Below are 13,011 nucleotides of genomic sequence, written 5' to 3'. Positions count from 1 at the left end.
TGGTAAGTGTGTATAGTTTATAAATCTGCCTGCGGATCAGTCTGCTGACTGATCCATTGTTGAAGTGTGTACCCAGCATTGCTGTTCCATATTCGAGCCTGGACGCCATCAGTCTTCCTCTAGAAGTGTACGGAGCAACATGTGTGATACAAGCGGCTGAATATACAGACAGATGTCACAGTTTGCATGAAACACAGAATTACAACCATTAAATAAACGCACCAAACTCTAAATAAGCCTCTGATCTTGTTAACAGACATTAGTGTTCTACTAATCGCACATCAGACTCATCATAAACCCAGTCTTACCCAGTGCTTCCCTCGTGTTGACTGTAGGGGAAGGAAGGACTTTTGATGGCGTTGCTTGCATGAATCCCATTGAAGTGTTTGGAGTAACATGAGATGTATTTGCTAAATAACCAGACGAGTTTCCAGCTACAGTAACTGAAAAGGAATCCATTGATACAGTTAAAAGCTAAAAGACCTAGACTAGACCTGCTGAAAAACAAATAAAACCAATGTGCATATTTATCATTTCAGCTTCTTTTTCTCCCCAGACAAAACAAAAGACCCGCAATTCTATACAAAAATGTGAGGCAATATATAGAGACAAAGATTACCTTCCTTCATCCCAGGTTGTAATTTCACCACATGGCCACTGGAGTTTAGAGCTCTGTTGAAAAATGAAACATAGATTGAATCTACCATCAGAAGACAGGTATACTTCATGGTAAGGTAGTAAAGTATTAAACTTACAGAGGATTGGGGGCATCAGGTAAGGAAGATGCCGATTTCTCCAGTACAGACAATGGTTTGGTGAATACATCATCTGCAGACGCTATAGGTAGAGTGGGCTGGATATGGTGTGAATCTGTATCAGGCCCGGGCGCCACTATGGAGTGGGCCTGCTGATCCAGTCCCGGGACAGCGAGAGGTGTCAGCTGGTGCTCAGTGAGAGCAGGTTTGGACTGACCGGTACTCAAGTCAATTTCTAGAGAAGATGAGGGTTGCAGCACAGAAGGCGCAGACAGCTCACAGGGAACAGACGTACTCATGTGTGACCGATCCATGTATGGAGCACCTTGTACTGGAAGCCCGTGGGTGTTTAGTCCCAATGATGAAAACATATTTGCTTCTGTAGGACCTTCCTGTATCTTTAAATAAAATATCAGGATTTATTATTAAAATAGAGAGTGCATTATATTTTGCAGATTTCAAATGTAATCTCTAGATTGCTTAACAATTTTACTGTATAATGATTATAAAACCAAAATTTTTATATTTTGATGACATTTCCCAAGTGTTTTATTGATTGAAATGGGTATCACATGACGTGACGTGCTCTGCAGGCATCATATGATTTCTACACTCATTCCCTAATTTAGCCCCAACAGCAATGGGGCCAGTTGCAATTACCCAATACAGTATACAGGACAGCTGAGGATAGATGGGTGTAGATTCAACTCGCAAGTTATAACTTTTGAAAAAGGCATGGGATGCACTTGCACACAAGATTTAAATATGCCAAAAATGGCTAGGAAAGAGACAGACGGCTACCTTAGCTCACCCTAACTAGCGTCTTTGCATATCCAGGATGTTTCCCAAGCCTACATCCCATATCACTGTATATGTGTAGTATGTGGTCCCCTGACCCATAAAATGAGTAGATTAATTAAACAGAACAAGAAAAGTTATAGGCTTCAATAGAAGCTTGTAGTTCGGATTAGAGAGGATATTCACAATTACCTTTTGTTCTGGAGCAGTCTGACATGTGGTTCCCTGTACATTTAACAGGCTGCTCAGCTGCTCCATCTTCTGTTTTAACTTTAGTTCATGGAGAACTGCTTCTTCTTTGACTTTTCTAGATTTCTTCTCTTCTTCCTCTGATCATAGATAAACAGAAATTGCATGATACTCTGCACTCTCCAAGATGGGCAGTTCCCCGATACAATCTGATCCAGTCAGGCACTAAACACTTCTACAAACTTACTGTTGTAATAAAAGGCAATTTTGCATTTGATAACCATTAAACCTAATGCTAGGTATTCACTGGCAGATATATTGGCCGATCAATATATTGGCTGATCGGCCAATATATCGGGTGCCCATCGGCCAGTATGTACCAGCGATATGTCTGAACGACGTAATTCACATTTTGCGCCTGCTCTGCTGCACAGCCGATGGCAGATACATCTGTCCATTCTACAGTGTGTACGGGCTGTCTACCAATCAGCAGAGGATAGGGGAGGGGGTCGCCACACGGGCCCCATGGCCAGGAGAAAAGATGATGGTTGTTCAGTGCGTATGAACAACCATCATCTGCAGATATATCTGTCAGGTGTGTACCCAGCTTAAAGCAGAAGTAGCTTTAATGTCATAGGGGCACTAAGGTTTACTGACTGTTGCCCTGGGAGAGAGGTACAGACATAAAAGATTTCCAGGTGGGTTGTGGCAAAAGCATGAGAGAATTATGGGGCAGACACCAAAATGGTGGCTTCTAGAGACAAACTAAACTCTAAGCAGACTTCAGGTGGCCATACATAGGGATCGATAGATCAAGATACAGGTAGAATATATTTTTCTATTACCACTCCACTTCCATTGCCGCAATTAAAAAAAAAAATCAAAAAAAAAATCATTATTTTGGGATTATCGGATGCCCTGGCGATACTGAATGGTGACAGTACGAACAGGGTCACACATGCACTATTTTATCTCCATTAAAGAAAGAAAAAAACCTGAAACCCCTTCCCCATCCCAAGTTTATTACAATCTGTGCAGGAAAAAAACCATCCACACATAGTGATAAACCAGCCTTTGTGCCCAAATTTAGGGCTCTTCTCCCCACTGATGACTACACCCCAGAGTGATCCAGCCACTTGGCTAAACCACCAAGTGCCTTCATCTCTGTCCATACACATACACCTATGCACAGGCTTTGCCAAACCTGAAATAGCCATGTGTTTGGAAGTCAGGCTATACAGATGGATCAGAGAGGAAACAAATGAAGTAGAACCTGGGACATATACAGGCTGCGGCCAAACCACTCCAAAATGACTTAATTGGTATGGGAAATTACAGCTTTAGTATCAACTATTTACACACTAAAACTACACATTTCTCATTATTTACATTAGACAAAAGGGATAAACTAGAGTCAGAGTGTCCTTAATGGGCTTTCAATTAAAAAAAATAAAAAGGACGAGAATTACCCCACTGTTGGGTCTTCCTGCGCTGCTCATATTTCTGTTTGTAGATATTTGCTCTGAATTCTTCCAGTGAAATCTCAGAATCCCCAGAGACAAGTTTGTCCTTACAGTACATGGGAACCTGCTTCATGCCTGAGCATGAAGATGCAGAAGGTTGGCGCACTACTGCCGACTTGGAGATGGTTACTAAGTTGTTCCTAACAAATAGAACACACACAGCATTAAGGATGCAGTCTAAGTATATTCTATAGGAAACACTTAAATGAGATATTTTACGTAGAAGCAGAATACATTTTAACGTCAATGCAGAACCAATCTGATATTACTCTCATATAGTAGACAATGTAGATGGATTCCAGCATCCAGCAGATCTTAGAGTCTGTTAGTAATAGTACAGGAACAAATTTTGTATGGGCACATTCACATGTGACTTGTGATATATGTCTGGCATGTGACACAAACAATACAAACAACTGTCAATGTAAGAAACAGATACTGTAGACCTTATTACATATGATCCCATTGCTCATCCTCATTAACATCATAATGTGGAATCCAAAGCTAAAATGATTGCTTCCACATTGTGTGCACAGGGAGAATGAGCAATAGGATAATCCTGTGTTTGTGGCTGTTACACATACGGTATTCATGAAACAATCTATTTGTTTATGCGTTACACGTGAAATCATTTCTCAGTTATAGGTGGACAGTTCCATAGGGACAGTATAGGTGCACAGAAAACAAATATTTATGCATCTTTAGACTGCACACGATGAGGGGAAATGTAACAGTCTACGACTTGCAGGCAACAACGAGAACCCAGAGAGTCTGCCCGATGTTTCTAAGTGGCAATCAATTAAAAGGTAAAACCAACTTGGATACATTTCCCCTTATGCATTAGTGTATCCTAAACCTCCAGCTAAAAAAAAGCCTTACATAAAGCTATAGTCATTTTAGAAATGGAGGACACAGCACAGAAACAAAAAAAGACTAAATGTATCCTGATGAGAAGAAGCAACAGAATTGTGGACAGAAGACTTACATGCTGGGCTCCTGTGTACAGACGGGCACTTCCGGAGCTTTCACAATCGGATTCTGAATTCCTGTAGCGTTCTAGATGGTGTTAAGGAAAAAAAATAAAAGTGGGGGGGGACACACAAATACGTTACTTTATATTTTTTGACATAACTAATCTCTTTATTAATTATCTCTTTATTAATTAACCATACACTGCTCACAATAATGTATAGATTACAGCCGGACACAACACATGTCAGCTAGTTACTCCGGCCAGGTCTCCTGTAATATAGGGTAGCACTGTCCTGCAGTGGCTAAATACATAGGTTCTGTGCCATCAGTTTGCCTCATTGAATACTTATCTCAGTGAGGACTTCAAACCATTTTTGACCTCACAATGTAACATTATACAATTCTACAGATATTGGACAAATGGAAATTACTTCAGTAAACCTTCCAAGGGGTTATGAGATCATTTGTTACCTGACATTTGCCATGTGACAAGGAGTCGGCATCCGATGCTGGGGCCATCTGATTTATAATCTGTGAATCTCTCAGAGGCTGCACAGAAAGAGCTACAGGGATGAGAAGAATAGGGGAGACCTCAATTAGGGCAGCAAATTGTCAAAAGTATAATAATAATATATATAAATATATTTCTTTTTTTTTATGTGACAGGATAGATGTAGCACTCAGGTTTCATTGAATCACACAATACCAATTTTCAAGGGGTCCTGTATGTGTGTGTGTGTGTATATATATATATATATATATATATATATATATATATATAGACAAAGTGGAGTGTAACGTAAGCGCCTAAATGTATCCATTTAGGCGCTTACGTTACACTCCACTTTGTCTATTTTGTTTTTTAATGTGTACACCAGCACATGTTTATATTGTGTAACTAGCAGCCACTCATTTATTCACATGAGAAGTATCACTTATTATTTTTTCATTATTACACATTTATGATTTTTTATTTGAGCGCCACCACATTTATTTATAATATATATATATATATATATATAAATCATGCAATACCAATTTTCCTGGGGTCAGGAGCTCTTGAAAGTTGGCATCCCGGCGGTCGGATGCCGACGCTTACATTACTGGTACTGGAAACCTGATTCCAGTCAGAATCCCGGCGCCGGCATCCAAAGAGGGATGATTAGCATACCGAACAACAAGTGTCGGTATGTTAACCCTGTCGGGACCCCGGGATCTCAACTGCCGGCATTTCATACCCAACCCGGCTAGGGTTGGGTATGAATTTTCTTATCTTTTTTTCAGTTTACCAATTAATAGGTTTTGATTTTATTACCAAACATATTTTGTATTTACATTTCATAAAGAATAAGTATCTATTTAAATATTTGTGACTGACAAGTTATGCAGAGCTATTTACCTCCTCGATCTGGTGGATTCTTTTGACAAATCCTCAATTGAAATGCTCTGTATTATCACAAAAAACAAAACAAAAAAAACAAAAAACCACAGTAAAAAAAAATTCAGCAACATAGACAGCAATGTAACTAAGAAGTGCGGAAGTCCTATATGAGCTAAGAAGAATATTTAGTGGTGCAGAAAAACTGTGTACAAATGTTAGAGCTGTAGCTAATGTCAGAATTTCTTAACATGAGATCAGATTTGTAAGAATCTTGGAGGAAGAGCAGTCAGTACAAGAGAGCACAGAGCAAGCCATGAATCTCTGTTTAATTCAATTATTAAAAAAAAAAAATAAGACTATATAATGTAGGACGGGTGTAGGAAAGTAAGAAATTAGTCTCTATTCCATATTCCTCCCTCGGCCAACAGAATAAGATTTTGCCACACGTAAACTGAGGGAATAGGAGGGATAATTGAAAAGATCAAACAGTATGTAAATTAAGTGTCCATCTAAGGTACCTCCAACAATCAATTTAATACAGCATTACTGCAAACAAAAACAGCTCTGGCATGCTGACGTAACTGGAAAGCAAACGTACAGTGCCATAAGATATATTCTATTAACATTGGAGTAACCTAGACTAGATAAGGACACAGTGCCAGATTTTATAGTAGGTACTGAACTAGAAACAGCAGCAGAAAGAACGCACCAAAGGACATATTTGTAAGTGGACTCTGTTGAAAGGATATGAAGATACAAGAGACCAAATAAAATATACAATAATAGTACTGCCAATTGCCTGTGATTGACCCAGTAAGGTCAATACTATACTGTCTGTTTGAGAACATTACATTTTAAAAAGGGAGACACTCTGTTCCTATGCTGTGGAACAGACCACATCCAATACATTTGGGTGCCCACACTACTACTGCTGGTATGATGAAATAAAGTCCCCCCAGGGAGGAAAAAGAAGAAACAACAAGTTTTACAGCACTTTAACAATGTTACTCTAATTTCTAAAAAAGCAACGGTTATACATAAATGGTTCTACTCCTGAATGTTTTTAACCATTAGAGAAAAACCGTGTGTGGTTCACTCATATAGACTGCTGCCGCCATCCACCATCGAACCTCCCCCCATATCTAACACCAACAGTTGCCTGCTAGACAGAGCCTCACTGCATCCCCTCAGCCAGCACTATCAGTGCCTGCAGCTGCTGCCCCCGTGACACAATACAATGTAAGTACTAAGATGTATAGTGTATATAGATGTCTAACTCAGAGCAGACACTGTTTAGTATGAGCCAGGAAACAGATTGACGATGTAAAAAGAATGTATCCAGGTAAACAGGAAACCTTTAATCATGAAATAATACATTACACTATCAGCGTCACTGATAGAAGAACTCAAGGTTAACGCCTGCAGTACTTAGTGGAAACATATTAGCACCAAAATGGAAGTCTGCAATAGTTTGAACATCACACATGTGAGCTGAGCAGTGGATTCCTGGGGTCAAGCACTGGAGAAATGATAAGTACACAGGCATGTGTGACCTCTTTATGGAACTGCAGGGGGGAAATGGTTCTGCACTCTAACCTGTAGTTATGATCCAGGAGATCCTTAGGATGTGCAGAGTTTTCAAACGCCTTCTGGTAGAGGACTCTTGCATTGTGCACGTCTCCCTTAGCTTCCAGCTGCTGAGCCCAGACTACATACAGAGCAGCAGAACGGCTTCCTATACCTTGGTTGTACAGGTAATCAAAGAACTGTATAGGCTCATCGACAGTTTCTGCCTGCAGAAGGGGACAAGAGAGGCCATCAGCTAGGCAAGCAAATAATCATTCTTCCACAATCTATGGTTTAGAGCAGGGGTTCCCAACCACAGTCCTCAAGGCACACTAACAGTCCAGGTTTTAAGGATAGCCATAGTTGAGCACAGGTAACTTAATTAGTACCTTAGTTGTTTTGATTTAACCATCTGTGCTTAAGCATGGATATCACTAAAACCAGGACTGTTAGCGTGTCGTGAGGACCAAGTTTGGGAATCACTGGTTTAGAAGCTGAACAAGAAGCTAAAACCACTGAAGACTTTTTGCAGCAAAGTGGATAAAGAACAGAAGGCCAACTCACAAATCGGATGCAATGTTTGATGTATCGCTCATCATTGCAGTATTTCTTATCCCCTATAAAGTTCCGAATTAAACGTTCCAACAATGATAGGATGTTCCGCTTTTCTTGTGGAGGGAGAGTCTCTTCAGCCCACAGAACACACCTGGAAATAAATAATATACATACCTGTGATGGCTATTGATCTTATGTATAACTCTTAAATTGGGGTCTCCATTTCAAAAATGTAACTGACTAAATAACTTTCTTACAGTACAATGTATGTTCTATAGTGGTCCCAGGATTTTCATAAATACAGTGAATAGTGGTGGAATCAGTGGAATGACCCTTATAAAAGTACTATGTTGGCAAAGGAAGTTATTTTGTTGAATTGATTTGTAAAGTGCAAACCCCATTTAGTCATGTATCATAGCTCCAGACAAAATGCTGATGTACTGACAGCTTACCTGTCCCATATATTCAGAGGGTCGTCACCATTATATCCCTGAATGTATGCTTCAAACCTTCTGTAAAACAAAACAAATAATTACCAATACGCTCGCACTATATCTGTGCCTTCTTAGCAGAAGGATTTTTCTAGGATCGAAGTCATACGAAGAGAAAAATAGTATTTTTGTACAAGACTTACCTTTAAATCCTTTTCTCTTAAAGGGGGTCAATAGTTTTATTGCAGCGCCCGTCTAAAGTGACGGGAGCTTGCGAGTTGTTTTTGAGCGCTCATCAAGGCGGATGTTGCGCCCAAAATGCAGGGGATTAGCCGAATAAATTGGCTTCTCCCGTCTAAAGTGACAGTTAAGGCGCCCAAAAGCCCTACTTATCGTGGATTTATGCTCGTACCTCAGGAGGGTGAGAGCAGAAAACTTCGTTAAGTTAAAACAATTGAATAGCTTCCATCACTTTTGGGGAGGGGACAACTGATTATCTTGGGGTATAGAAGACACTATGTAGCAGGATTTGGCTCTCAAACTGCTACTACTCAGAGAACTGTAGCTGAGCTAGTTACACTGGAGACAGACCACTGTACCACCATAGAAGTGTGAGCCAGAATCCCGCACTGCCTAAAACACACTCCCCGATCTTGTACGTCTGTTAGAGGTTCGCTGAATATTAACCAGCAGCGATGTAGTCTATTGGGACACAATCCAAAGCCTGCAGGCCATGCATGACCGGACTGTGGCTAGCTAATATGTAGCCTCCTTTAAAAACTTGAAGGAGATAGTTAATTTACCTACGGCCAGGATGCCGGCTGCCGAAATCCAGATCAGCGCTAGGCTGCGGGAGGGGTGAGGTTAGGCTTAGGCACCACGAGGGGGGAAGTTAGGGTTAGGCACTAACCAGGAGGTTTAGTGTTAGGGTACAGTAAAGGAGGGTTAGGGGGTGAATAGCGCAGGGGAACAGTACTTACTGCTCCCCTGTCGGGATTGTAGGCATCGGGATGCCACTGTCAGTCGGCATGCCGAGTGTTGAGATATCAAACCGATTCCACCTGAAGAATATCAATAATAAGATGAAGCTCGACCAAACATCTAGAACCATTGTAGATTTGCTACTCGAATAAGGTTGAAGGGGAAAAAAAAAAAAAAACAATCACAATAATAAAAATAAAGAAGCTATAGGGCACCCATCCTGCAGTACAGAATGTCTCACTGTTCATTATCCAAATTATATTATTATTACAGGTTGAGTCTCCAATATCCAAATATTCCAAACTGAATTTTTTTTTAGCATGACAGATAGTGAAACCTTTGCTTTTTGATGGTTCAATGTACACAAACTGTTTGTTTAAGGCACAAAAATTATTAAAAATATTGTATAAAATTACCTTCAAGCTTGTGTATAAAGCATATATGAAACAAATGAATTTCATGTATGTACACAAACTGTTTGAGACACAAAACTATTGAAAATATTGTATAAAATTACCTGCAGGCTCTGTGTATAAGGTGTATATAACACAAATGCATTCTGTGTTTAGATTTGGGTTCCATTCCCAAGATATTTCATTATGGTATGCAAATATTCCAAAATACGGAATATTCCAACATCCAAAATACCCCTGGTCCCAAGCAATTTGGATATGGGAGACTCAACCTGTATTATTACAAATATGAATCTTGACAGATACCCTTTAAAAACTAGAAATTCATCTAGTCAAGCACTGAAGTAAGAGCTATCTATTAAAGAGCCTACAATATGTGCAACCATTGACATAAATAGATGTGACATTAGTTTTACGGGAGTAATTTTTTGTAAATTATGCATTGGCTGCCTAGCTCTTGTAATTGGTCAAGTTCTATCAAACAGCATAAGTTAAATTAGATAGGTGGAGGGAGGGTAGTTTTATTTTTGCATAAGTATTCCGCTACCTGTGGGCAGAGTCATCTATCAGTCATGTCTACAAATCCGAGTCTAAGGCCTAGGCTAAAGCATGGTTACAAAACATGCTGTCAGGGGGGTAACACAAATGTAATGTAATAAGGCTTTACCACTAAAGTTAGGTACACACTAAATGATGTGCGTACCCAAACGTAACAATACAGTGCGCATACCGTGCACGACGGCGTGATGTGCCATTACATGCTACATGTAAGAGCACCGCATCATTCATTGCATAGTCACATCTGCACTCGCTAAAGGGGTTATTGTCTTCCTTTCAATATTTAACAAACCGCAGTAAACTAAGATTACCACTGTTTGTCACTGTATCGCTTATGCCATCTATAGATGGCGAGCGCGATACGGTCCCACCTAGCAGCCGTCTTTCCGGCTTCTGCAAAGCCTTCCAGGCAGGCGAAATTGTGTTGCGCACACTGGCCGTGTACATGAACATGACACAACAGCCAGTCGCTGGAAGCAGCAACAGCATGGGGGAATGCCACACGTGGAGGGGGGACATCGCTGGACCTCACCGGAGAGGTAAGTAATGGTAAATACCAACAGCATATTCGTATCGCTGCAAAATTAAACAAAATGTGCTACTGGTATTAAGGTACATTGGTAAATGAGGCCCTAAGCACAGTACTCAGCACATACCGAACGCAGTGAATATATATTAAACTTCTTTACCAGAAACAGTGCTGATCTTCCTAGTCCCGACATGTGGAGCCCCCATATGTATTATGGGGATACATATATCACCAGTGTAAACTAAAGTGCTTTGAAATTGTTGAACAATGTTCAGAAGCAAAGTGATTTCCATATGATTCATTTACAGGAAGTCTGATGGGGACATATCAGCAGTATAAATAATTATCACACTAATATGAAATAATAGTAATATGGGAATGAAACTTCACCCTACAAGTGTTTTATAAAGCACCCAGTACAGTAAGAAGGCACACCATCAGCAGTGATGTGGGACTACAAGTACCAGAATGAGAAAGCGCTGTTAAGAGCTGTCTCAATAAAAGTATATCTAACTTGTCCTCTACACAGAAGAGTAACCGGACACTTACTGCATAATGCTCTGGTTCTCCATGTATGCTGCTGGCCGGTCCCGCTGCGCTATGTATGTACAACTCCTCCGCTCCCACCGCTGCTTCGGAGCTTCCTTCTCCTCGGTACATTCAAATTGTCCTCGTAAGCGTCAGTTTGAAATGTGCGGCAGCCATTGGTCTAAGCACGATTGCTCATACCCAATGACATTCAAAGCAAAGCAGAGCGGAAGTGATTGAAGAAATAAACAAAGCTACAGGTAACATGTGATCGCCAGGCGCTGCCATGTTTGTTAAGGGCAACTTTTTTTTTCCCTACGTTTCTTTCGGAAAGAAGAGGGTACCTCAGTTCATCGACCTTTCGACTACATTGATTGAAACATGGAGGAAAACATTCACTGTAACTGGCGGCTCATCTGATTTAAAAAAAAAGAATCTAGCAGGAACACATGCAATCAGTCCATCATAATATTGCTTTTTATCGTTGTTTCTCAAGCTCGGGAAAAATGCTTTTATTATATTTTCTATTATACTAAAACTCTATATACTTCCTTTTGTGGGTATGTACTACACTACATCATGTTTAATACACTAATTGAAGTATTACATAAAAAAAATAGCTTTTGAATTTCAAAATTTGTGAAATTGTAAGGATAAGGTGTATACTTCCTCTCCTCCTTAATTATATCTTCCTAATATGGCCTTCAGGACTTCTCCTGTGCTGCTCCCAACCTCTGGAAAGCCCTCCCATGCCCAATCAGACTTGTCTCCAGCCAGCCTTCAAACTATTTTTAATACATGAATAACGTCTCTGTTTACTTAGAATATTATTATTTTAATTTATCTGAACCAGGACCTTAACTAAGGGTGTGCAAGTGGTGCCGTCGCACAGAGCGCAAGGCTCTGTGGGCGGCACTGTCGCTGCCCCACGGCCCTTTTGGCTATCCTTTGGACACTACAGGCAAACCGCCTGCCGTGTGTATAGTTGCCTGGAGCGTCTTGAATACGCTATGGGTACTGCTGCACTTTTGGTGCTGGCGGATCCCTATGCATGGTGTCATGTGCAAACGTCGTAGGTTGGCACAGGGTACTGTTGAGCCCTGTTACAGCCCACTTCCAAAAAACTGCTCTTTATGCAGGGTGTCAGCTTTTCGGATTTGTGATTCTTTTCCTTTTAATCCTTACTGTCTCCGCTCCCAGCCCACACCTGCCCCAATGTGTCTCCCCTCTCCCTGCCAGCACCTCATGTCTCCGCTCCCAGCCCGCATCTCCTCTGCCCATGTCTCTGCTTCCTGCCAGCACCTCCTTTAGCCATGTCCCTGCTCTCTGCCCGCACCTCCTCTGCCCATGTCTCTGCTCCCTGCCAGCTCGTGTCTCCCCTCTCTGTTTCCTCTGCTTGCTATTGTCAGCGCACTCCTCCATGCCTCGTAGCTTCAGAAGAGAGCCATCGAACGAGACAGGGAGCAGCCGCTGGAGGTAGTTATAGCCTGCAGGTGCTGTGGAGGGGCGGAGGGAGGGAGCTGTAGTTCCTCTGCTTCCCCCCCCTTCTCCTCGTAGCTTCGGAAGAGAGCCGCCGAAACCAGACGGGGCAGCCACTGGAGGCAGGTAAGATAGCCTGTGGGTGCTGTGGAATGGAGGAGGGAGGGAACTGTAGCGGATAGCCGCCGAAGATGGTGGGGATAGCACAGGAAGGGATCTGCACTAGTGAATGCTTTCAGGGGCCTGTACGCCATCTCAGGGTGGCATACAGTTACAAATTCAAGTTCCGAAACAAGAGCTTTTTCGGAGCTTGCTGGATGGCATAATTTCCACATACCAGGGGAAAATTGTAA

General features: G+C 41.3%; 1 protein-coding gene across 1 annotated transcript in view; it reads right to left on the bottom strand.

The window, feature by feature from the left end:
- BUB1 (BUB1 mitotic checkpoint serine/threonine kinase) overlaps window positions 1-11,409 on the bottom strand; it is a 68,532-nt gene extending 57,123 nt beyond the window's left edge. Inside the window, exons 1-12 of the mRNA XM_088477390.1 lie at window positions 11,201-11,409; window positions 8,192-8,251; window positions 7,749-7,890; window positions 7,215-7,411; window positions 5,637-5,683; window positions 4,709-4,800; window positions 4,251-4,321; window positions 3,212-3,405; window positions 1,746-1,882; window positions 756-1,153; window positions 620-672; window positions 309-443 (exon numbers count right to left, since the gene is read on the bottom strand). Of these exons, the coding sequence (XP_088333516.1) occupies window positions 309-443; window positions 620-672; window positions 756-1,153; window positions 1,746-1,882; window positions 3,212-3,405; window positions 4,251-4,321; window positions 4,709-4,800; window positions 5,637-5,683; window positions 7,215-7,411; window positions 7,749-7,890; window positions 8,192-8,251; window positions 11,201-11,223 (1,549 nt within the window). The 5' untranslated portion in view covers window positions 11,224-11,409. The remainder of the gene's footprint in view (window positions 1-308; window positions 444-619; window positions 673-755; window positions 1,154-1,745; window positions 1,883-3,211; window positions 3,406-4,250; window positions 4,322-4,708; window positions 4,801-5,636; window positions 5,684-7,214; window positions 7,412-7,748; window positions 7,891-8,191; window positions 8,252-11,200) is intronic.
- Window positions 11,410-13,011: the final 1,602 nt, after the last annotated feature.

Source organism: Taudactylus pleione, unplaced genomic scaffold, assembly GCF_031769625.1.
Source record: "Taudactylus pleione unplaced genomic scaffold, aTauple2 ptg000201l, whole genome shotgun sequence".
Lineage (NCBI taxonomy): Eukaryota > Metazoa > Chordata > Amphibia > Anura > Myobatrachidae > Taudactylus > Taudactylus pleione.
Note: the sequence above shows the minus strand (reverse complement) of the source record. Positions and strands in the feature narration are given on the sequence as shown.